This window comes from Acartia tonsa, chromosome 4 (genome assembly GCF_053477335.1).
Source record: "Acartia tonsa isolate MP-2025a chromosome 4, ASM5347733v1, whole genome shotgun sequence".
In the NCBI taxonomy this organism is placed as follows: Eukaryota; Metazoa; Arthropoda; class Copepoda; order Calanoida; family Acartiidae; genus Acartia; species Acartia tonsa.
Window position 1 is genome coordinate 42,750,343 of NC_137263.1, and position 27,630 is coordinate 42,777,972.

The 27,630-nt window shown below is 32.5% G+C and overlaps 1 protein-coding gene across 1 annotated transcript; it reads left to right on the forward strand.

Moving 5' to 3' along the window:
- The first annotated feature begins 15,320 nt into the window (after window positions 1-15,320).
- LOC145317294 (immunomodulatory peroxidase-like) lies at window positions 15,321-27,337 on the forward strand. Its single transcript, XM_080158310.1, has 18 exons — window positions 15,321-15,657; window positions 16,027-16,155; window positions 17,363-17,484; window positions 17,982-18,035; window positions 18,251-18,333; window positions 19,530-19,629; window positions 20,236-20,369; window positions 20,533-20,914; window positions 21,258-21,437; window positions 21,752-21,869; window positions 22,092-22,191; window positions 22,669-22,728; window positions 23,411-23,516; window positions 23,838-24,049; window positions 24,692-24,814; window positions 25,393-25,481; window positions 25,760-25,869; window positions 26,324-27,337. The coding sequence occupies exons 1-18, from the start codon at window positions 15,579-15,581 to the stop codon at window positions 26,675-26,677; spliced, it is 2,535 nt and encodes an 844-aa protein (XP_080014436.1). The 5' UTR covers window positions 15,321-15,578; the 3' UTR covers window positions 26,678-27,337.
- The last annotated feature ends 293 nt before the right edge of the window (window positions 27,338-27,630 follow it).

Below are 27,630 nucleotides of genomic sequence, written 5' to 3' on the forward strand. Positions count from 1 at the left end.
AAAAACGTAAAACACATATATGAAGAAGAATAAATGTCTCAATGATAAATCATGCAAATGTAAATTGGCAAAAATTACAGTTTATATTTCTGAAGACGTTTCTCTTTAAATAGCCTAAAACCTACCTTGTAACATATTGATCTCTCATTGAAATTGTTTAACAATATATTCAATTTTTTGTTAGATTTTCATGAACATACAAGTACAACGCACACGTTGCTACTCTAGTATATTTTTTTTACTGAAATGCAAAAACATAAGATTAAGATCTGTGCATAGTGTAAATAAACAAGTATTATAATAATCATAGCAAACCATCATAAATACAATATTAATCATTAATCAGGGATTAAGAGGGATATTTAGATATAAAGATAAAGGGGTTATGTGACCTTTTCTTTGCTGTCTAATTTATTGAAACGGGATTATTTTTTTTGCTTTACTCTAGTACTTAATACCTATAATAAAATATGCCTTTTGTAATTCTCTAAGATCACAGACTGAGTCATACATGATCTGGTAATTTTCATCTGATTGATTTTGAAGTCCTTTCACATTTTTATGCATGTTTGTGTTAAATGGCATTTTGCTGCTATATACAATGTACTTTAAACCCTAAAAATTAAGGAATCAATTTAAGAAAGGTACTTTTTTTCTAGAGAATATATTTTCATATTCGAAAAAGTCACAGTATCAAAATAAATCGTTGGAGCTTAAATGAAACAGTTAAAGGGAAGGGACAATTTGTGCTGTACTAATAATTTGCATAAAAAATATGCTTATGTAATATTTTATTGTCAGTTAAATGCCTATTAGCAAATATATGGTATATAAGTAATATAATAGCAACAGAATAGATAATAATGAACTAATAACTTTTATTTTCAGAAAGTCAATCCCTGTCTGAACCATATTTGTATCAGTGTGGGTAATTAGGAAGTAGAAATTGAGACACGGACAATAATTCGGCTGGTTTTTTTTAATAACCTTGTTGGGGCTGGATTCTCCTCCAATTCAATTTCAACTTTTCAAGTGATAATCTAGAGAAGCCAGAGCATGATCCGCTTGTAATGGGATGCGATACTTTAACGCCTGCTAGGATATCAGATGAAGGGACGTGCAAAACAGACAACCAACCCTTTGATTGCACGACCCCTTTCTGGAAGTCCTAACTGTGCATGATAATGAGTTTATGTTAGGATTGTAGGCCAAGGCATTCCCCCCTACTCTCACTATAAGTGTCACATACCAGACATAGAAGCAGTAGGTATCATTTTAAACGTCTCTAGTATATAGCGGTATGGACCTGACTGCAACCCGAAACCTAAGCAGGCACACTATTATAAAAGCTAATGCCGCGGTTTGTTTTACACAGTTTTTAATCCAAAGTCATAAAATCATGGAATTTCCAAGCTTCTAAGCCCTGTGGGGGAAATTGGAATTATTATTTTAACCTAACCGTACCAAACCCATTTTTTGATGTTTGTAGGTTCGTAGATGAATTCTAGTAAGTAGTAACATTAAAATAATTCAAAGCATTAAATAATTCAAAAAGCATATGTTGATAGAAATTGCATATTGTTCCATTAGGGCTTCCCTAACCTAACATAACCTAATTATGATAAACCTAAACAAACCCAATGTAACCCTACCAAATCTGTCCAAATGGATATTTTGTGAGAGAGAAAAATATACTATTTATTATATTATGTATACCTATCCTATTTTAATACGGAAAGGATTATGACACCCAATACTTCAATAATATGTGTTCCTCCATATCCGCAAAAGCATCACACTGGCAAATCATCAAAACTGCAAAGCATTACCAAGTGGCAGAAACTTTCTAATCCATTTTTCGTTTTTTTCTAAACCATTTCAATTTTAATCAGAAAAGAAGGGGGGGGGGTGGACTGTAAATTAATCTGGTAACCAAAGTTTTTAAAAATTACTCGGGTATAGTCCCTTTCGTAACATTGCTCCTTATGGGGCGATTCTTCGTATTTTTCACAGTAGCTTTTCTCCTATTTTTAGCCCCTGCAGGGCCAATTACCTAACCCTGTGGGGCAATCACCTAACCTAATATAACCTAACCTAAAATAACCTTTAAAAAGCCATTTTAATAATACGACGAATCGCCCCTTATGGGGCGATGTTACGAGTGAGACTATGCCCGATTACTCTCTAATTTGTTGACTTAGACACTTTGGATACTTTTTTTAAAAATCTGGCCAAGGGGTAATTTTGTTTATCATCATTGGTGAAATACACTAGTCGCCCATTATCTTTAATGAACACAATTATGCGGCAAAGAATGCACCCCCTTCAATACTGATAATTATGAAAATCTAGATATGGCCTGAAACCAGGACTATAAAGGGATAAGACAATGGTCGATAAATGTATTTACATCCCCAATGATAATACACAAAATTACCCCTTCTGTAGATTATAATTTGTGGTTGAAACGTGGAAAACAAGAAATCTTTGCATCAATATTTCTTTTACGATGTGTAATTTCTAATAAACGTTGCAGCTCTGTATATAAACATCAGCCGTGATTGAAAAACATACTTTTGATTTATAATAAAGTTAGGTTATGATAAGTTCACCATAAAAGAGTCCTACGAGGTTAGAGCCAGGGCTATAAAAGATGGAAATAAACCATATTGTTTGGATATTCTTAGTCATATTAAAGTTAGGTTTTGAATTCTTACGCTTAGTTTTTGTAAATGTTGTTATTCTTGTTATGAAATAGCTGCTAAATCTCAAGGAAAAATACGAAAATTACGATTACGTATTGTTTAACGTGTATAGTTTTTTAGAATATATATTCAAATTTTTATAGAAAATTTATGTTATTATTATACTATTTAAAATTGATGTTTGAATTTATAGGTATAAAAGAATCTATTAGTTTAGCCAATGATTATCTATTGGAAAAAGATTAGCTGCTTAAAAAGATCTAATAAAGGAACTAATAAGTTTTTCCTTTAAGGTAAGCCTATGATATAATTACCTTGAAAAGATTAGAAGCATGTAAAGGACCATGCAAATGCTAATGTTACCTAAAAGAAAAGCCTATGTTATTCTAATACTAGAGTTGGCTCGATATAATTATCTCCCTATTGGCTAGTTTTCTATATGCATATCTATTTCTTAATAAATCTATTTTCCTCACCCGGCATTACTATCTAAAAGAAAGTAAATATTTAATAATTTAAATGATTTTAAAAAGATTTTTTAAATTATATTTTTTCCTTTACATTACCATCACCAAAGGGTTAATGATGATGATTACAATTTTAGTTTAATATTTGACCACACAAAATGTCGCCACAATCGAATTCTTTTAAAACAGAATTTTCTTAAATTTATTATATTATAAATTTAAATTTTCTTTTTTATGATTAGAAATTAAGTACATCAATATAAGGTAAATAGCAACATAAAATTAAAATAATGAATTTATTTTTAATAAAGTAAAATAATGGGTCTTATCGTTCTGGGCAATGAGAGTTTATTATGGATTATTGGAGCACTATGAGTTTTAATCATATATTCCTTGGAAAACTTGAGCTCGTTTATAGACATTTATTTCCTATGTAGATCTGACATGGATCTTGAAGCAATTAAGCAGGCCGTTTTGTACATGTTAAAAATTGGAAGATTTCATTAAATAAAAGTTATCGCAAATATACTTAGTAAATAAAATAAAGGATGCAATAAAAGGATCTTGCTCAAATAAATGTGAACTCTAAGGCACGCCCATATCACTTACCTTAGCAAGTGATAAAGCACAATATAAAATGAGCAAGAGGTTCCATCAAACAAACACAATAAAAAAGTAAGTGTGTCGTTTTTATTGTCTGTAATGCACTTGTAAAGTTATGCTACTACATTCTCGCGACAGTTATGTTGTAGCCTTTGTCGTGTGTGGACGCTTAACGGCTTCCTCCCATTATGGCTGTAATACTTCAGTCTTTCTTATACACAGTCAGCTTATATATAATACAGGTTGAGAAAATGTGTTTGAAACCAATTTATGTAAAGAAGTGAGAAAACCAGCATGAAGAAATTTCCACATACCAAAACCATTCAGTGAAGCCAGCTTAGAATATAAGAAAAAATTCTTTGTTTGTATCCAAGATGTGTGCTTTCTGTTGGGGAATTTATGTCCCCACATACCCTACTTGCAGACCCACCCTCCTCCTCACTCTCCATATAGAAGAACCTCCCCTAAATCATTCTACAAGAACCTGTCTCCCTCCTCCTAAGCCTGACCGTTGGGTGAAGCTTGGCTGTAATCTGAACCTAACTTCGCATCATCACATTGGTAAATATGGGACAAAACAATTTAGCTTGGAGATAACTAATTTGTTTTTTTTTTACATAACTCCTGATGTTTCAGTTATTATCACCTGGTTTTACTCATGCCAGGCAGCTGCCATTTTTTATGGGTAGAGGGTTTCTTTATTGAAACTTTGGCGTCTTGCTATCGACGACTTGCAGTGATCCCTGACACTTTTCCCTTCAAATTCAAAGTCATGGTATACACTACATAAGAAATCAGCACTGAGAAGCATTGATACCTGTCTATGTGGATCTTGTATATAGTGTAAAAAGTGACAATAGTAAAGCTTCATTTATAGCAAAGCAGACGGTTTTCCTCCAGCTTTATTTCCGTGGAATCTTGACTACATCAATTTAAAGAACATATCTACTTGAAGAATAACATAAATGTATTTAACTACAAATCTATTATCTCATTGATTATCATTATTATTATTATATGCACACACATGGGCCGTAACATTATTATTTGTTGTGGTATATGTTTACCATTAACACTATTTCCAGTATTTAATGAAAAAATACTGATGAATGCTATATGTTTGTACACATTATAGCTCATTGTGAGTAGCTTGCTCAACCTACCTGAAGCCCCACGGGTCAAATGTCATATAATTTGACAATTACAAATTTTTAACACTATTATAACTGTGTAGTTAGCTTAATGTTTTTATTATTCTTTAAAATGTTTATGTTTTATTTAATTTAAATGTATGATAGTTCCTTTAAATTAATATGTGATTTAATTATGTATAGTTTGTTCTTAAAGGAATAAATTATTAAATACAAAAAAAAACATTCTCGCGAGGGAAACCATAAATAATGTTTGCAGTGTACCCCCAAACGACAGCTGAAAATCACTTTTAGTTTTCGTAATTTTTTCCGAATTAATTTCGTTGTTGGTATTAGCTGGCTTTTAATACTTTAATAGTGTTTTATTATTTACATTTTTTATTAATTTTGGTGTACCCGCTAAAGATTTGCTACTGGGAATAAATCATACCAATGGGATGGGATCGAACTCCTTATCTTTATACACTTTTTTTTGCAAATTTGTATAAACATTGCTGCTTGCTTAAAATGTCTAGAAATCCCATAAATAATGACCAATCCAGAAAATTAATATTTTTTGCAATTTTATAATACTTTTATTTTCTATATAACTAATATACTCAGCAATTCTTAAATGGTTCTTGGTATCTCTATTTCTCTCTAATTTCTTGATAATTTTAAAAAAATGGTCAAATTCTTAATGCTAAGGTTTGGTCCTTAAATAAAAAGTTGAAGAAAGAATAAGAAAGTAGTAACTACAAAGGATCAGTTTAAAAGTACACCTCAGGAATAAGGGAAGTAGTCAGGGTTTTATCAACAGATAATATACATGTATATACAGACAACTACCTCCCTTCCTTTTTCAATGACCCAATATAAAAGGTTACACAAGGTGGTTGCGATTGGGAGATACAGTTATTTAACCCTTTCTCCCTCTGATGTTTTACTCCAATGTTTTATCCGTTTTCTTTCTTTAGGGAAGCTTCCTTTATTTCTTTTTGGTTTTTGGCAAATTTTCTTCCCTATCCCTTCCCCTCAGAATACAGATGTTAAGGGTGAACCGCTAGTCTATACAAAAGTAGCTGGATGTATAAGTGCATATGTTTTTAAATATTCAGTAATATCTCGTAAATGGCTAGATTAGTAATTTTTAGAAGAGGTTGATGTTGAACCAGGGCAGGTTTAAGGCTATATAAAGCGATCCCTCAAAATGTTCTTTAAAATTTTCTGATTTTAAAACAAAAAACTATATTAAGTATGAGACACAAAGGAATTATAGAGATACTACGCAACATGATTGATATTATTTAATACAGGCTTTTTCTAGTTCTTTTGAGCAAATGATTCAGTTCAGACACATTGCTTAAATTTTCATGAAAATTTAAAATTTCACCACCGTTTATAACAAAGACAAATATTTTAAAATCTTGTTCTTTATTTTGTTTATGTAAAGGCTTTTTAGTGATAGGGATAAAAATCACCCTGCTGGTAAGAAGTAAAAAGAGTCATCATACCCCGAAGAAAAAATGTTAAACTCAAGACCTTTCTATATATTTAATGTTATCGCAAGTTTATCCTTTAATTTTTTAGTAACAAATAAATATCTACATATATGTATAAGGCACGTTTTTAGTTCATTGTTGTGAATTTTTTTAAGATTGGTTAATTCTAACTATGTACTTTTTACTTAAAACATAAATAGATTTCCAAAATAAAAAAAAATCATAATGACATTCAAAAATTCCAACTGGTTGGAAAAATCATGTCTCTTACGCATCAAGGCATCAAATTTTACTAGAGAAATTAATTATTACTTTTACTGTTTGGGAATTTCTGTACATCTTTTTTCATATTGTTCACTTGTTACTAAAGATCGGTTTTAAAGTATATTAAACTATTTGTATAGCAGTACAATTTGTGTCTGAGAAGGTTTGAATTTTGTTGTTATTACAGTGATTTAAATACTTTAAGGAAAACACACTGCCTGGACGAGTGAAAGCCTATGCAGCGGCCCACCTAAAAAACAGCATTTCAAAATGTTTGATTTCGCCCAGCCTTTTATTAAAAAAAGATCTTTAGTCGTTCTGCTTAAGTTATCAGAAATCAAGACTCTGCAGCCGCAGTTAATCTTCAGTTGAAACAGCAGCTGCCGAAGCATACCTTATTTTTTAAAGTTTTATTAATCAGCAGCCCAGCCGTTTTTTTAAAAATAATTTAGTAGCGTGCACTGTTTGAACCAATGCAATGGAAAATTTTGAAAATATATTTGATACAAATAATTATTAAAGAACCGTGGTTTAAATTTTTTTTGTCGTGCTCTCTATTGCAATTAGCAGCCAATTTTAAGGGCCTGCTGCATTAAATTGTTAAACAACAGAAAAGTATTTTGGTACCTAAAGTTCGATAATCACGGTTTCGTATACCATGGCTATTAAACTTTGGGTACTATTATTGAATTTCATTTGTTATTTCTAAACAAAAAACATTGTCTCACCCCTCAAGATACATGGGCTTGATAAAAAACGGCAGTGGTCAAGCCAATCTTTATTCTATGACTTTCTTGCTAAACCCGATGCCTATTTTTAGTAGCCCCGTCGCATTTTTGGATTACCAAGCAAAGTGAGATTTCATCACTGGTCTGCCCATGTTCAGTAGCCTGGCTTAAAATCTACTTTTTTTTGTCAGTGTAGTTTTTACTAGAATTTTCTAGAAATTGAATATTTAAATTTGACAACTTAAATAACTTTTTCTGCATCATTAATCCTTATATATTACCAAGTAAAATTTCCTACTTAATGTCGCATCACTTAGAGACAGTGAATAATACCATTTTCAGTTAAGCTTCGACCTAGTCATTTCTGTAGAAGGGTAGGCATTACTTAGATTTTCTAATTTCTAAGATGTTGCCTTTCATATCATTAAAATTGAATATTTTGAAAAAAGAATATTGTAAAAAGTTCAAGGTCCAAATAAAATATGAGGGTCATGAGCAGCCCAAAAAGGTTAAATTTTGATTGATTTTAAATGTTAAGACGTCCAACCAATTGATTAATTTTGTGCCAGTCTAGTGTCCACAATGAGGAGCCAGCTGAGTTAAAACTTTTCTATTAAAAGATGAAATCAAAAAAGGCTCGCTCAGTTTCTTTACATCGTTTCACCGTGTGCTTACTCTTTAGTACTGTAAACAAGGAGTGGTTAAAGAATATAAATAGTGCTGTAGAGAAACTAATATTAAAGAAAGTTAATAGAAAATTACAGAAAAAGATTTAAGCAATTTGATAATAAGAGATTCAATTATTTTAACTTCAATTTCATATTACACAGAATTTTTGTTTCTCTTGTTTCTTCTATTTATAATTAGTGAAGTGTTTTTAAGTGCTTGTTTGGTTGATATTTTTTCTATTGTTAATGTTTAATAAGAAAATGAACAGTAAGACGTTGATTTCCTCTAAAGCGGTCTTGTATGAATCTTAAGATGATTTTAAGAGAAGTCTTCAAAAATAGGCGAAGCCCCAAGAGGATAGGGTGAATTTGTAAGTTAGAGGATTAGGTAAAGGTTAATGAAAAATAAATTTATCTACATAACAATTCAACAGTACAATTCTCTGTTCCAAAATTAAAAAATCTACTACTTACGTCTTTTTGTAAATTTAATATTTATTCCTTAGTTACAGTAGGTCAAATAAAATACAAATACACATTGGTTTGAAAGTAGAAGTAATTCTAATAGAACGCTGTCAAAAGTTAAGTTTGCATAAGTATCTATGTACAAAAAAAACTTTGAAAATAAACATTATCTACATAATATTATGTTTAGTAAAAGGATATTAAAATATACATGAAAGTATTCTAGTTTTATTTTGTTTTTTGAATAAAAAAAAGACAGACTGAAAGACAAACAAGAAGACTGACAAATGGACAGACAGGCGGATTGATAATGGAACAGAAAAACGACAGACAGAATGATTAAATACAGACAGATGGACAGACAGCCAGATATATTTCTACTTTTATGTATCCTGAATAGAACTGTAGCGTACTGTTAAGGGTTTCAAGAACTTTACTAAAATCTCTATTTGTAAAAGTGTTTAATTTTTCAACCTGATTTTCTAGTTTTTAAAATTTCTTATGAAATCCAAGTTTTTAAGCAATAGTCTACCCAACATTTCACATGGCATGGGATAATTAAAAAGAAATAATACCAGCTATTTTAGAAGACTAAAGATTCATTTCAAATCCATGCTTTTTTGTAGTTTTTTTTTGTGTGTATTTGTAGTTCATGTAAACGAATATGGAAGAAATATAAGAATAAATAAAAAAAATGAGAAAAATTTTACCCTACAAAAAGGAAATTAGTCAAACCAGCGTTAAATTCTTCAAAAATTAAACTTTGTATCTTGAGTAGAAAGGGTGGTTGGACAGATGTATAAAATTAAATGATATCTAGTAGCTTCGTTACTGATAACAATACTCAAAAGTAAAAAATGAGATAATTGTTTTTCATAAAATTTTCTTATTCTTCAAATGCTTGGATTTAAAAGTCTTTAAATGTTTTCTAAAACAAGAAGTTATTTTTTCATAGCTAGGACAGCGAAAGAAATCTATTTAATATCTTATATCATAGTTAATATTTAGGCTAAGTAGATTTGAATTTACTGTGAATGTGATATTTTTAAGGAGACAACCTCTTTAAAAAAGCTAAGAATGTAAATTTTTGTTAAGGGCGTAATGATGAATACTAACTAAGGAAGCAGGAGGGGGGGGGGGGATGTACTCAAACTTTAATAATAATTTCCTATTAATTATTTATTTACAGTGAAATGTGTTTTAAATGTCATTAAAAAAATCATAAAAAATTCTGGCAAGTTAGTAGTTTTCGTGTCAGCAATCACCACTTTAATTATATACTAAATAGTCGACATAAATATTTTGTTGACACAGTGCTTCCATGCTTGACATGAGCATTGGAGAGTGTTTACACCCCCCCCCCCCCTTCTCCCTCTCCTTACATTTTTGGGACTCCGTCTTATTTGTGATGTAAACCATCCTACACCACCCCCCTCTTGTGCAGTCCAAGTACGCCAATAACAATGACAATATATGCATTTTGTTGACCCCATTCTTTTTTGCTTTAAATTTGAAACAAGTTTTACACAAACAATGTTCTCAACTTCTCTTATCTACTTTATACTTGGAGATGAACAAGGATGACAACATCCATAAAAGCGAAGCACTGAAACGGTTGGACAAACGGACATTAACACTTGTATAGTGTCTGAACTGAATAATCAGAATATAAAAGTATCGAAAGAGTCGAATCAAAATTGTAAGTAAATTCGTTGAAAAACTGCTTGATACAGGATAATGTTTTGGACATACTTTCATTTTTAGGACTTGATTATAGAGTTGCTTTGCTTATACCATTGTTCTTTGTTGTCCCAGGAATCAATATACCAAAAATCAGATCAAACGGATAATTAGATCACATAAAAATTTGTTGTTAAAAAAGTAGAAAAATCAACATGCTTAAAATGGACATACGGACATTCTGGTAATGATTATAGAGTTGCTACGCTTTCTAAATCGTACCTAACTACTACAGGAATCATCATGCAAAATTTGAAATCGATAGGACAATTCTAACATGCCTAAATTAACGAATAAAAGCTATCTATCTCGGACGGACGTACGGACGGACGTACGGACCGACCCTAATTATAGAAAAGCTTCGCTTTTAATAAGAATTAGGCAAATAGATTTTTAGTAAGTAAGAGAGCTTCGGTTTGTTAATGGTTGTTGGTGACAATTTACAAAATTTTTCTTTGTCTATCTAATTTTGTGTTTGTTTTGAAAGCGTAGCTTCTCTATAATTGGTTTGTCAGGGAGAATTAGGTATAACATTAGTTATTAATTCTTAGGATAAATAACGCTTTTTAAAAATCTAGTGGCCGCGCCCCTAACATATAGGGGCTCTGTAGTTAGAGAGCTATGAAGGGGGACATAAAAGTGGCCTTAAGTTATTAAGTTCAAACTATTTTTTATGCCAACATTTTATTGTTATGTTACATATTAATACTTAAATTTATTTTTTACAATCTCTCATATTTGTCTCTTGCTCAAACAGGAATTCTGTGTTCAAATGGGTGAATCTAAGTTTATATTCATGAGATATTTTTGTTTTTGTTTTAATAGAAACTCAAGAAAATCAATTAGAAAATCGGAATACATAAATTCATAGTTTGTTTCATGTTTAACATTTAACTCGAAATAAATTATATAAAAACAACAACACAAGTTTATATTCATAATTTTTGAAAATACTTGTAAAGTTATTAGATATTATTTCCTAAAGTAAAATTTTGGTATGATTGTCATAGCGACAGACAAACAAAAAAGATTTTAGAGCAGCTTCGATTTACGTTCTAAAAATGCGAACTAATGCAAAATGACAAGTTCCTTGAGCATTTTTTTAAAACAGGAAAACAAGATCGGAAAATTTATCTAAAAAATTTGTACAGTGTAGTAATTTACAATTCATTTATAACTTTCTTATAATTTTTTAAAACCGAAGTATCTCTATAAAATCTATATACAATGTAGTAAATTGTAAATATGACCATATAAAGCATCCAGTATTTAAATGAATTGAGGATGGATTTATATGGATTAAAACTTGTTGAAAATCAAATGCATTTTGAATGTATATTTGTCAATGTTCTGTTTGTTAGGCTTGGCATTCATGGATGTTGTTTCTTGTATTTGGTATTACGGGCACTAAATCTGAGGCTGGCTTCTAGACTACGAACCAAGCTACAGTACAATATGTACACAATATCAAAACTAAAACTAATCTATAAAAGAAACTGGAAATTAGATTAATGTCAAAATGTTGTTTTATATTTTTGGGGATTCCCAACTCTGCATGGTTCTTACATTTTTTTGGGTTAGTTTGGAAAAAAACGTTTTGAATTGTGTTTGTGCCTTTTGTAGTGTCCTAAAATGTATAATAGTTATTTATCGCATCGTATTATAGACAGCTTTCCGCGAATAATGAAATGAACAGTTATAATATCAAAATCAGTTTTATGATTTTTATTTTTATTTTCGTGAAAAATTTATTGTAATAAGATGCAATACATGATTTTTCAGTATGTTCAGCTGAGAACCGGTTCTAATCCAGCAGATATTAAACGGTTTCAAACCCATACTATTTTTTAAATAGTTACTTTTGTTTATATGTGTTGTTTTAGTGACCTAAATATTCATGATTTAAAGGTTTTTATACATATATATTAGTTTTTTTTCTATAAGGGTCAACCCCAATTATTTTTAATTTAATTCATTGTAGTGGGGAGAGGGGTGGGGGTAGGTGAAACCGTCATGGATTCTTTACAATCTGGTCTACTTTGACAATTGGGTCAAAATAACATGTTAACATTTAATTTATGTAATGGTAAAAAACAAAACTTTTCGTGATAAATAGAAAATATTTCTTGGTAAAGTACAAAAGTCAGAAAAAATGCACAAAAAAATGAACAAGTTTTGTCAACACATAATTTTATCAATTTTGATGGGAATATTCGATTAACAATATCCAACATTAATTAGATGGGACATTGTTTAACCCATTTTTTAATTAAAATAGGTTTTTTAAATATAATTGTTTTGTGAAATTTTCACCGTTTGGTGATTTTCTGGGGCTATATTGTTTTTGGGAGATTTTGCAGCCCCCATTCCTGTGGAAAAAGGAAAAAAAAGAAAAATTGAAACCTTTTTACCCCCTTAATATTAAATTGAAGTCAAAGATGATATTTTTTGGGTCCCAAAGCAATCAACAAGGAAAATTGCGTGCAGTCTTTTAAATTTTGATTTTCCTGGAATCTAACTTTGTACATCCTTCTTTTTTTATTAAGTGTTTTTATGTTAATGAAAATTTAGGATTAGATAAATAAAAAACTTTAAAGCTCAGCATCTTAAGAGATAAGACAATGAGTGATAAATTAATGTGCACCACCAATACGATTAAATAGATTACAAAAATTTATAAACGGAAAATTTTGGACACTGCTGGTTTGTACAACCTATTCAAGATTCAATGAGGTTCCCAAAGTATTTAAGCCAACGAATGGGAGAACGTATTTGGAGACCAGTTTAATCTAAGGCCTTTTGCCAACTCTCTCGATGATAGCAGTCTATTACGATTCAAAAAAGTTTTAACCTTGTTTTAAATGAAAATAGCAATTATCTTAATCTTATGAACACTTTACTTGTTTTTGGAAAATCAAAAAAAAATCTGGCTGATTATAATTTTTTGTCACATTATAAGAAATGTAATAGTCTATCCGGCTTACATAATAAACGGATCCAATTTTTTCTGCAAAAGTCCACATTATTATATCTAGAAAAATCTGAAAAATATTCGCAAAAAATACATAAGATTTATTGCAATAATTTTGTGTTTTTTTGCTACGACCTTTAGACTATCCTAGTGTATCCTAGGTCTTTGTTTGCCCGTTGAGATCTCGATAACCAATGGACCAACCAAGTTTATTTGATTCAAATGATAGGGCTTTTATATTAAAATTATTATGGTTTAGATGTGCTTGCTCATATAAACAGGGAGTTAAGGAATAAGACGATAGACGATAAAATGTAGCTTCCAATATCAAAAACATTACTCTTAGTTTATTTTAAAGTTTGGACACTGATATTTTTTACTGACCAATCAACATTTAATATAAACTCAAAAAATATTAGGACAAACAGGATGCAAAACGGGTTTATAAACTTTGGGGGTCAGTATACTTTACAGTCCAATGTCCTCTCCCTCCCTGAATATTAAATGATTCAATGACCGAGCAAATTGCTTCTCCAATAGATTTATTAAGACAGATACTGGATAAGTTTTTTGGACCAATGGCGTTAGTTAAATTAAATATTTGATTGATTATAGATATTATATATTTGCCTATAACATTGTAATTTTTTGTTCTATGAATTAGTATTCCAAAATCAGGTCGATCGGATTATTATATTACATAAATATTTGTTGTTAAAATAGTTAAGAATCAACATGTTTAAAATGAACGTACAGACATTCAGGCAACGATTAAAGAGTTGCTACACTTTCCAAAATTTACCTAACTACTACAAGAGTTACAATTGCAAAGTTTGAAATCGATAGGACAATTCTAACATGCCTAAATAAACGAAAAAAGCTATCTGTTCCAGACGGACGGACGTATGGACCGACCCTAATTATAAAAAAAGCTTCGCTTTTAAAAATGATATGAGCTAGATCTAGGTGTCTATCCATGTTTGTTATATCTATTGTTGGTGCATTTCTCTCATAAGAAACGACAACACCAATGACGGACGGAAATTATTAAAACTTGAAAATTGTTTCAATCATTTTAATTATGTTATAGGATGTTCTCCTGAAACTCATAGAATAATAGAGTAAAATGACAGTGATTTGCAATGTTTATAAACCAATAACGATTGAAAATATTGACAAAAAAAACATAAATAAGACTACTTTTTTTACGTTTGAGATATCGACAAACTTACAAAAAAATTTGACTTTATAGTTGCAAGGTGAATCATTAGAAAATATCTTAGATTTTTCTCCTTGTTTTGAAAAGGTTTGGTTGGTTACAACATTAATTTCAAGTAGGAAATCCAACTATCGACTAGGAACAACATCTTTATACTTTACTTTTTTGTTCAATTTAGTGGGATGCATGGAAGAAAAAGTACTATAAAAATCTTACTTTTGGAGGCTTTTTTCTTCACACAAATAGTAAAGCATATTTATAAAGAATTAATTAAGAGTGGTTATTTCATTTCTGCTGTGCTACCAGACGAAAAAAGGTCATTGAAAAAGGAAGAGAGGTAGTTATCTACATCTATAATATAGATCTGTTGTTCTATCCATTCTTTAAAAATCATTTGATTGCATTTTTCAGTCCAAATTTTTAGAGACCTCTAATTAATGTACAGCACACCCCAAATACGGTAAACAAAATACCCCATCAGTAGATTAAGAATATCGTTGAAAAACTTTGAACACTGAGGGTTTGTACAACCATATCAAGATTAAATTAATGTTCTCAAAGTGTTGAGATAAAGTGTTTAAAACTTTGGTAACAAGTATAACAGTGCAATGCCTTCTCCCTCCCTATAAATCCCCTAGTGTCACGGGCCTGACATATTAGTAGAAAGTTTTGTTTTTTACTTTTTTTTTACCTCGGATTCGACCCAAAACCTCCATGACTACTTTAGTGCGTAAACCTGATATTAGGAAATTCTGCATGTAAAACCTTTGCCTATCACAGAAATTATTCAATTGGAAAATCTTAAAGGGGTAAATATTTGCTGTTTAACAGTTTAACCTATTATTTCAAACATTGAATAATATCATTTTCAGATTATAATCAAAATTGCATAGTTACAAAAAATATATATGAAAAATGTGCTAAATTATCATTAATTATAAGAAAAGTATGATGTCAGTCGTGAAATAAAATTTGTAATGGCAAGACGTTATGCTTGAGTGAAGAATTTATAACAATTCTACCAATCAGAATATAATTATTATTGAACTTATTGCAACATATTCTATAGTGATCAAAAAAACGATATTATAAATAAAGACAATTTTAAAAATAAAAATGAAGTATAATTTGGGGGTATTACTGGTGATATTTTTTGCCCCCACCAGAAGTCAGCTTAATGTTTGCTCAACCACAGGTGATAATTTAATTCGTATTTTTTTTTCAATTAAAGTAAACATTTTTCCTTCATCTTTTTTTATCCTTCTAAAAATAAACTCTATTTTGAATGTTGTAGCAGCATCGTTTTTGTAACATAAGTTTAAGAAAAACAGTACAATTTGTCTTAATTACATTTATGCGCTCACCTACTTAGTTTCTGACATTTATGTTTTCTGAAAAGTAGAGCTTAATCATTTTAGCAATTGTCGAGATTTTAAGCTTCAACATACAGACGGACAAAAGGATACACAGGCAGAAGGCCGCACATTGGTTTACATTGTATTATAGATAATTATAAGTTTATGTTTATCTAAAAATATTTAACAAGAATATTCTATTTTTGTAGGCGGCGGAGCTTGTAAACTGCCCTTTATCTACCTGGGTGAGCTGAGAACAGGATGTATCACAGAGAATGATCCAGAGGGAAAGTTATGGTGCTCTACAGCCACTAATTCTACCAACCATCATATCAAAGGTAAAAAAATATACATTTATTGATAGTTTGAAGATTTATAGATTATTAGAAACTAATCAAAATATATATTAATAGACAGATATAAATCTGATTACAAAGAAAATTTAGCAAAAATATTTATAAACAAAAGATTTGAGACAAAATCAATCATTTTATTAACAAATTTCTTTGTGAGTAATTTATTTTTCATTCTATGCCAAAATTAAATCAAAACTATTAAATTTTTTGCAAACAATTATTGATAATAAAAAATGAAACACTCTTTAAAGAATTAAGAATTAAGTCCAAATGATCATGTTATAAGATTTTAAAACGTATAAATAATTAAATGTATTCCTATAAGAATGTCCTGTGAATGGATCCTCTACAGTTATATTTATATATTATATCCAGGTAACTGGGGACACTGCCAGGAAGGATGTCCTGTCCATGGATCCTGTACAGTTATATTTATATATTATATTCAGGTAACTGGGGACACTGTCAGGAAGGATGTCCTGTCCATGGATCCTGTACAGTTATATTTATATATTATATCCAGGTAACTGGGGACACTGCCAGGAAGGATGTCCTGTCCATGGATCCTCTACAGTTATATTTATATATTATATCCAGGTAACTGGGGACACTGCCAGGAAGGATGTCCTGTCCATGGATCCTCTACAGTTATATTTATATATTATATCCAGGTAACTGGGGACACTGCCAGGAAGGATGTCCTGTCCATGGATCCTCTACAGTTATATTTATATATTATATCCAGGTAACTGGGGACACTGCCAGGAAGGATGTCCTGTCCGTGGATCCTCTACAGTTATATTTATATATTATATCCAGGTAACTGGGGACACTGCCAGGAAGGATGTCCTGTCCGTGGATCCTCTACAGTTATATTTATATTTTATATCCAGGTAACTGTGGACACTGCCGGGAAGAATGTCCTGTCCATGGATCCTCTACAGTTATATTTATATATTATATTCAGGTAACTGGGGACACTGCCAGGAAGGATGTCCTGTCCATGGATCCTCTACAGTTATATTTATATATTATATCCAGGTAACTGGGGATACTGCCAGGAAGGATGTCCTGTCCATGGATCCTCCTCAGTTATATTTATATATTATATCCAGGTAACTGGGGACACTGCCAGGAAGGATGTCCTGTCCATGGATCCTCTACAATTATATTTATATATTATATCCAGGTAACTGGGGACACTGCCAGGAAGGATGTCCTGTCCATGGATCCTGTACAACCTCCCTTGGAACTACTGGAGTCTGTATGCAGGCTGTTCAATGTATTGGTGTAGATCTAGATTATTTACAGGTAAAAAAATCAGGCCTCATCTGCCAAGCCATTAGACATACTATTTGGCAGCTGAATGCTTCTGCGATTGACGATTCCTAATAATAATTAACTTTAAATAAAATTTCAAACAAAATAATAAAAATATACCATCTTTTTCAATTCAAACTAAAAACTACTTGTTTCTTACTCCAGAATTACTAACTTAATACATTTTGCAGATAAGATAAAAAATTTGCATCTTTTGTTCTATATGATGGAAGTCATGTATGTTGTTTTTAAATTCAATGTTAAAACCATAATCATATTTACCACAAAATTGGCTGATGGCCCGGGCTATTAAAATAATGGTATAAATTTTATGATTTTCATTCTATCGTTCATAGAAAATTGTCTGTAAAACGATGCAATACATGTTTTTTTTTCATGATGGCTTAGAAACGGTTTTAATTAAGCGGATATTAATCAGTTTCGAAGCCGTACTGGTAGAATATTATTCCAACTTGCAACTATTTTAGGCCAACAGCTGTGGAAATAATAAAGTTTGTTGCGAAGAAAACAAAGTGAATGCCAGGGATGGATACTTAAACATTTCGTACAATTTTGTCAACAAATTTCTGCGTCTTTTAAAATAACCTAAAAATGATTTTATTAAATATTTTTAGCTTTGTTACTATGTTACATTTAAAATTTAAACATACCATTTCTGCTTAGATCCATTAAATAAAAAAAAAGTTTTTGACCACTTTATACTTTTCATGGAAATCTTATTTAAGTATCTGCCTCTAGAGTCGAGTTTGCAGTAGCTTCTAAGCCTGCCATCAATTTTGGTTCCCCAAGTGATGATTCTATTATTGAAGCTTTGCTACAGTAAGTTTAACAAGGTTTTTAATAGATAAGATAATTAATAATTGATGATAAATTGATGCACACTTCAAATTATTATAAACAAAATTAAACTTTCCTATAGATTATAATTATTGGTGAAAACGTTTGGACGAATCCTGCTAGTTTCTACCAACTAATCAAAATTCACTAAAAAGTAAAATATAAAACTTTTTAAGCATATGAACGTGTTCTATAGAGCTTTGGACTAGTATATCTTATTAAAGCTTTGCATATACAGGGTGCGCCACATAAAACCGGACTTTTTTTAAACGGCCATAGCGTCAAAACTACTTGACTAATCAGGACGTTTGACCCCTCTATGAAAAGCTTAGGTAATGACCTTTTAGCACAAAAAATCTTTGGACGAAGATGGGCTTGTACTCCAAGCTGGTCGTGCTTATGTTCAACAAGGCAGATTCGAAATGCGCTGGTGGTATAATATTGATTCTAGACTAGGGCCCACTAAATCGGACCTCAGCCCATTTGTAGATGAGGTAGAGTTATGCAACTTGCTGGGGATACTGTTAGATACATATGTAAAACACTAGAAAAGACTAGAGCTCTCTATCTAAAATGGCTTGGCTGTAGTACTCCGGCAAAGTGAAACGTGGCAGATTTAGAGATGTCAAAAACGTCAAAAATCGTGTAAAATCGTGAAAATTTATCGATTCTCGACGTTAGAGAAGGGCAGCTTGAAAGTTGGGTGAATTTGGATCCTGCGGTTACTCACTTTCCTAAGGAAATGGGGCCTCCCAGTAGCCCGATCTTAATTCAATGGAATTTTGGGCCTGGAGCTACTTTGAAGTATGCACCAATAGACGTGCCCATACCACAAAGACCTCCCTCTTTGCCACTATCAAGGAGAACTTCGCCAGCTTGGACAGGTACATTTTTACCTGGGCCTGCCAGCGGTTGATGAGGCGAGTGGAGGTGGTGATTTTATTGAATGATCTAATAGTCATATACCTAGTTAGCTTCCCAGTTTTTAAAATTTAATAAAATCTTTAAAATTGACGATTTTATGTTCATTTGTTCACAAATTAGAAAAAGTCCGGTTTTATGTGGCGCACCCTGTATATTAGTAACTTGGAGCGCTAACAAATCATAGAGGGAAGCAGAAAAATTTTTATAGAGATGTTTCGCTTCTAAAAAGATTTTAGTGTGATTATGTTTTTCAGGGAAGTTGAGCAGGACTTGGCCTTGGAGAAAGCTGGTGACATATTTGATGATGATTTGACACTAAGGACTTCCTTCCCTGGGCAACAAAATGAAAGGCAAGTCTATAATTATCATATCTTTAAATGCAAAAAATCTCATTTTTAACAATTAGGTTGAATTTTTTTTAAACAGACCTATTTTGCAAACAGGGTATGATATGAATCCAAAAGAATGCAACCTTATCTTTAAAATTTCTCCATGCTTTAATGTGAGTAAGGCGAAATAATCCGAAAATTATATACATATTTTTTACGTAAAAATATTTTAAGTCCCTGCAGGCGCCTATCCTTCATTAACCTTGGTTAGAAAATACACCAAAAAAAAATTATGTTATTAGTGCTTGGTATTTGGTTATGTAATGTCATACATGAGCTAATGAAGCTCCACAGGGACTAAAAACATGCTTTTAAATTAAGAAGGGGTAGTTCAATAGCCAGTCATGCTCTATTTATATCTTATTTGTTTCTTGGCGATTTCTCTTGGGAGGTTGGTGTTTCCCCCTTCAATAGTTATAAACCTGTGAAGGGTCTATGAGAAGCTACACTATAAAGTAGAGCTGTGTCGGTTCAGCTGTTATCGAGAAACTTCGGTATACACACAGACAGAGATACTTTTACTTTATTATAAGAATTAAATTTAACGTCAAAAACTTATTTTTGCAGGGAGCGAGAACCGAGCAGTCTGCACCACAGGTTTACTATGCCAGGTAGAGATGCGGTCAACTTTGATGAAACATCCACAGTATTCCTCAGGCTCAATGAGAAACTGGCGGCGCAGAATGAAGTTAATGGCGGAATAGGGTAAGTAAGCTTTATTTTAAGTTGACTTTTTGAGAACTGAATACAATCCCGCCCACCCTTTATGTTTAAACCTTATAGAAAAGTTTTATTCAATTTTCTTTTATATTTAATGTATACAAATGCTCTACCATCTGATAAATTGACTAAAAGTATTTTTTTCTAGTTTGAGAAGTGACCTGAGCGGTCTGACCAGCCAAGCAATCAACAAGAAATGCCCCTGGCTGCCTGCGCCCAACTGCAACAACCGCGGCCGTTTCCGCAGCCACGACGGAACCTGCAACAACCTGCGGGAGCCCAACTTTGGCCGTATGGGAACCCCCTTCAACCGGATTATGCTGCCTGAATACGCCGGTGGCAGCAGTAGTTTGCCGCGCAAACGTCCCGCAGATGGATTTGAACTGCCGTCCGCCAGGAGGATTAGTGCACAGTTGACGACTGGGTCGAACAACGCTGACTCGGCGAACACCTTGATGGTAATGCAGTTTGGTCAGTTTGTGGACCATGACATCACCCACACACCCGCACACAGTGTCAGCTGTTGTACAAGGAATATTTGCATTTAGCAGCGCATATTTACATGCGAGCTGTTTTGTAGTCTTTTTTTCTGTTTATCAGTAACCATCCAATTAAATGTGAGGTAGTAGGTTCCAGGAAAATATCTAAAAGCAAAGAAAACTAGATATTTATGTTTTTTTAAATGCTTCTCTAAAGTACAGCTAGGTTTATTATGTTAACTAAATTGGCCCAGGTATAGAGCCCGTAGGAAGCATATTTTTCGAAAATAAGAGGGTGGGGGGGGGGGGATGAGAGTTCTGAATAAACTCCCTAACCAAATTCCCACCACAACTTAGCTTGTAAAAATATATGCTAATGTAATGTATAAAACTCAGAGTGAACCGAGAGTCCAAATTCCCGGACAGATTCAGTTCAGAAAAATGTTTTCCTATCCGCATTGATGGCGGCGATAACTTCTTCCGGGGGAGAAACAAGGAGTGCATGGAGTTCTCCCGGAGCTTGTCCTCCCCGGATCTCAGCTGTAATGTCAAGCAACGTGAACAGCTTAATCAGGTAGGAGCTTGGGATTTTGAAACAATAGCGTGCACAGAAATTTACCAAGAGCCAGGGAAAGTAGAGAGTTGGGCATAGTAATTTTAGATGGATCCAAAAGTAAAGGCAAGTAAGTTTTTTCCTAATAACCTTAACGGCAATAATGGCATATTTTTGAGAGGGGAAAATATCTTGTGGAATTGTCAATAACAATTCATATCCAATACTAAACTTGTCTAAAAAGAAAAGATCAATTGAACAGGTGTCTAAGAAATCCTTTAAAAGCATATAAACAGTCATCCTACTTCTTTTGTATGATTTAATTGATATCCTAGATTACCCATTGGTTGGATGGCTCTAACATATATGGATCCAGTGATAAGGAAAACGAGGAGCTGCGGGAACCCAGCGGTATGTTGAAGGTTGGAAACCTGGGACCAACAGGACGCCCAGGTAAAACAGAATCTCAAAATTTTATAAAGATAAAGATACAAAAGTGAAATATGATCGTAATGATATCCCAAATCGAAATTCTTATCTTCCTCATTAAGATCTTCTAAATTGATAAACAATTTGAATTCATTAGATCTTTGAAAAAAAACGTATATTTAATCATCTAGAAATGAAGTCTACTTTTCTGATCCAGCTATACTAATACTATTTATTTATTTTCAGGATTACCTGTGTGTACCCGCTCTTTAAGCAGTCAGAAAATTGATGCATGCAGGTCCTGTTCCAGTTCTTCGAAACACTGTGTATTTGCTGGAGATTTCAGGTAAGGTTCAACTAATTGTAGGTAAGATGCTCTTCATGTCTGTTGGTCTGTATGTCAGCGATGCATTCTGTTTTCGAACTTAATTACAATTACCCCAATTTTGAAATAACACAAGAATAAAGTTCCTTATTTGCTCTTATGCATTGTAAAGCCTTATCAAGTGCCATTTTTTTTATCTAGATCTGCTGCCTTTTTTTGTATGTAGCCAATTAATTTTGTATTATACAAATTTGTACAGTTAGAAATTAATTATTCATTTTAAACCAGATTTTTAAAGAAATAAACCAATAGAGGAAAAATTGAATTTCCCCATCCGCAGATTAAAATTATTCATTGAAAATTTTTGGCACAATTAAATCAAAATCTAATAAAAGTCCTTAAATTTTGCTTTTAAATCAACGAATGAGAGAACATGTTTATAGAACTTTTGGACAGACAAGTATAATTTCTAGTCAAATATCACAAATTTTTTTTCAGAGTAAATGAGCAGCCCAATTTAGTTGTGATGCATACCTTGTTTGTCAGGGAACATAACAGGTAGACATTTCTAGTTGTGATGCATACCTTGTTTGTTAGGGAACATAACAGGTAGACATTTCTAGTTGTGATGCATACCTTGTTTGTCAGGGAACATAACAGGTAGACATTTCTAGTTGTGATGCATACCTTGTTTGTCAGGGAACATAACAGGTAGATATTTCTAGTTGTGATGCATACCTTGTTTGTAAGGGAACATAACAGGTAGACATTTCTAGTTGTGATGCATACCTTGTTTGTCAGGGAACATAACAGGTAGACATATCTGGTTGTGATGCATACCTTGTTTGTTAGGGAACATAACAGGTAGACATTTCTAGTTGTGTTGCATACCTTGTTTATCAGGGAAAATAACAGAAAGACATATCTAGTTGTGTTGCATACCTTGTTTGTCAGGTAACATAGCAGGTAGACATTTCTAGTTGTGATGCATACCTTGTTTGTCAGGGAACATAACAGGTAGACATTTCTAGTCATGTTGCATACCTTGTTTATCAGGGAACATAACAGGAAGACATTTCTAGATTTTCCATTTAATAGAAGACCTATTTCCAAATAAACTATACCAATATTGAGCTATCCTGAAAAACTTGTTTAAATGAGTCAAGCTATTAGATATAAAAGATATATATAATAATTAAAATTTTTGGAATATATTTCTATAATCACTATGTCAATTCAGGATCGTGCAGACCCTGCGAAGAGTGAATCCTACCTGGAATGGAGAGAGGCTGTACCAGGAGGCCAGGAGGATTAATGTTGCTCAGTATCAGCATGTTACTTATAAGGTCAGTTAGTTTTCAAAATAATGATTTCAAAGAGTAAATCGAGAATGAAGCACAAGCATGAAGCACAAACATACACAGTACATACCCAAGGATGATAATCAAAATTAACCCTTCTGTAGATTAAAGATATTTGTTAAAAAGTTTGGAAACGGCTTGTTTGAAAACAAACCAATCAAAAAATTATATAATTATCCAAAGATTTTGAGCCAACGAATAATATAACTTAGTTATAAAACTTTGGAAACATGCAATTTTTAGTCCAATATCCCCCCCCCCCCCACCCTCCATGCATATTTGTAATGATATTAGTTTTGATTTCAGGAATGGCTTCCAATTGTCCTAGGCAACACCATGATGCGAACATTTGGGCTCAATCCCCTGTCCTCCGGGTACTCCACCGACTATGACGACAGCTTCGACCCGCGGATTAACAACGAGTTCGCGGCGGCCGCCTTCAGGTTCGGGCACAGTCTGATCCCCTCCACCCTGATGGTTATGCCGAACTCTGGGCCGGCAAGGTTCTTCAAACTAAAGTAGGTGTTTGCATTTTAGTGAATGACCGATTATTTTTCTTGTCAATAATATGTCAGCCACTACTACTAGTTAACATAAATATTGAAAAATTCAATTTAAACTACAGATAAATTTATCATATCGATAATATGTCAGCTATTACCACTTTTGGGTATAGTCCCTTTCGTAACATCGCACCTTATGGGGCGATTTTTCGTATTTTTCACAGTAGCTTTTCTCCTAATTCTAGCCCCTGGCGGGGGTCTCTAACTCTGCGGGGCCAATTACCTAACCCTGTGGGGGCAATCACCTAACCCAATATAACCTAACCTAACCTAAAATAACCTATAAAAAGCCATTTTAAAAATACGACGAATCGCCCCTTAGGGGGCGATGTTACAAAAGGGACTATTCCCCCACTTTTTAATTAATGTTATATGGTCGACATAAATTACATACCAACAAAACACTGCCGGTTTAAGCGATTTGATTTATAATCATAAAAAAATGTTACCAACTTATTATTCTATTAAACTTTTTAAATTATACATACTACATATATAGGTGTACCTATCCTAAAAAAGTTATGCCTAACAATATTCAAAAAGTTTTTTTAATCACTAAAATTTAAAGGCTAGAGGTGACAATTATTTGCTTTTCAGGGAAACCTTTTTCAACCCTCCGACCAACGAATTGAACCTGACTATGAACCTGGACGGATTTGTCAGAGGTATGGCAGAGGAGGAGGCCATGGCATGGGACGAGAACTTTATTCCAGATGTCAGGTATGAGAGGATTTACTTTAAGATTAGAGTAAAATGATAGAGGGGGAAGGGGTTTAATAACTATGAGTCCTCACCTTGTGGATCTTTAATTGGGTCTTTGAATATCAACCAATAGCGTCGGAAATATTATCATAGCCAATTCGGTACAAAAGAGCAAAAAGCTATTTGCTAGAAGACATAAAAAAGGTCTCCAACACTAGATCCAAGTAGTTGTGTACATCTATGTTTATAAATTTATTACTTGAAGCACAGCTGATCTTTAAATGGATTATGGCTGACCGCCTGTATGACTAAACAACCTATGGCAATAATATAACTTTTTTAAATTGTAGAATATGTCAGGAATTTAAAGGGATAAGACAATAGACGATAAATTGATGAAACTCCTTATTGGCATGAATCTAATTTGGCAGAACAAAAACCAACTCTTTTATTGCGTTATCTTAGCCTGATAATCTCAACTTTGCATGGAAATGATATTTGAAACAAAAATCAAAACTCCCCTGTGAAAAATGTAACTGGCATTAACAAATTCTTTAGCTGTATTTGATATATTTCTAATTATTTTACAACTGCAGGGATCATCTGTTCGAGGCGAATGAGTCAGAGGGAGGCCTGGACTTGGTAGCCCTCAATATTCAACGTGGCAGAGATCATGGACTTCCAGGTAAAGTTTTTCTATGCAAGTTAACATGGCTAGGAAGCTGCTCGTCAGCTGCCTGTAAGCCTCAGCCTCAACCCAGGGGAAAAGGAAGAAGTCAATTCTCCACTTACAATTGTAGTTTTATAAAGAAAGATTGTAAAAAAATTGGGGACGTCATTTTCCATACTGACTATTTCTGTTGGGAGGACGACTGTACCATGGTCCTTCACTGTAAAGGTTATCCATATAGGTTTAGCTTCTTTTGTACATATTTATCCTTATTTTAATTGAATTTTTTCCAGGATACATAAAATATCTTGAGATCTGCGGCCAGACGAAGATTAAGAGCTGGTCAGATTTGGGGAAATTTATGAGGGCTGACAATATTGCCAAGCTTCAACGTTTATATCAGGTATTGTATGTTGTAGTAGCGAAGCTACTGGACAACTCATGTGTTGAATAATGATCTCCTATATTGTTGTCGGTATTGAACTGACAAGATTATGGTTTTCTTAAGAGCAATAAAAAGAAAGTAACTCTGAGAAGGCATTTTCATGTCTTTTTAAAAAAACAAACATATGGTTTTCACTTTTTCCACCAAAATTATAAAAAAAAATGCTTTTTAGTCATTTGAAGGGCATTGGAATTTCCCAAACAGTGGTCTCCAAAAAATTTTTGTCTGTGTGTGTGTGTTTTTTCCATCTGTGTTTTATTGTTATATTTTATTTATACTTTTATAAGTAGAACAACCTTCTTTGTAACTCGGATTGGTCCTTCCATCCATTCATAATTTCATATGTCCCTCCGTTTGTTGCACTAAACATTTTCTCACCATCATTATATTAAAAATGCTATTTTTGTTGCAGGATGTTGAAGACATCGACCTCTTTGTCGGAGGCTTCATGGAGGCCATCCACCTTGACTCAATGATCGGTCCTGTCTTCAAGTGTATCATCGGCGACCAGTTTGCCCGCCTCAAGAAGGGTGACCGCTTCTTCTACGACCTGTCGCCCAACCTACCTGCCGTCACCAGCGCCTTCACGCTAGAGCAGCTCAATGAGATCCGCAAGGTCAGCATGTCGCGGCTCATTTGCGAGAATACCGATGTCGGAGACATTCAGCCGTTTGCCTTTCAGCTGCCGCTGAATATTGTCAATTCTAAAAGATCTTGCAGGGAGATTTTGCAGAATCCTGTTAATTGGAATGTTTTTAAAGAATAGAAATAATGCAAAAATTTCACTGACACTTTACACAAGTAATCAACAGTTACTAAATATCAAAGCTTAATAAAAAAATATTTTATAAATTATGTTTTGATACAAAATTAGAGTTAATGAAATAAGGTTCTCTAGTATAATGGATTCCAAAGTAAAGTATTTATATTTTAGCTATTTAAATTATATTACAGGGCTTATAGGTAAAAAAATGTATTAATATAATCAGGATCTAAGCTTTGTATTACAGACAATTTTCTAAGAATGTTAAGATAAAATAATAAATTAAAACCTGATGTGAATTCTTAAAAAAATTTGCCTCACTAAAATCAGATTGCCCAACTAAAATCAGTGAGGCTCACTAAAAATTTAGAGGGGATAATTTTGCCTCACTAAAATTTTAGTGAGGCAAAAGTTTTTTTAAGAATTCACCTCAGTTTTGATAGCCAGGGCCTTAGGTTTTAATTTAAGAATTTTTCCTTTTAAGATCTGCGAAAAGCTGTCTTTAATACAATGCGATAAATAACTAATATCTCATTATATTTTTTTTTATAATTTTATATACACATACGATTACCACTGTAAATTATAACACCATTTTATTTAATCATATATTATAATATTATTCATCAATTTTTCAGTTTAAATAAATATATTTCTATAAAAGGTGTAATTCAATCAAAAATGTATTAAAACAATTCCGAACAAGATTGGTTTTAATGAAAACCTAAACTTTAACAAATATTATTCTGTTCTTTTGTAAATAAATAATCCTAATAAATTAAAATCTGAAGGAAAAGGGCGAATATACGCAAAATTTCATTTAGCCAGGCACTCGTGCATCCTAATTCTTGAGCAGATACACTACAAACGTCATTGTTCGTTTGTCCCAAATAAATTTTTAATCTTCGCATTTGTTGAATTTTCTATCCTTGTTATGTTATTTCCTGATTTCCTAC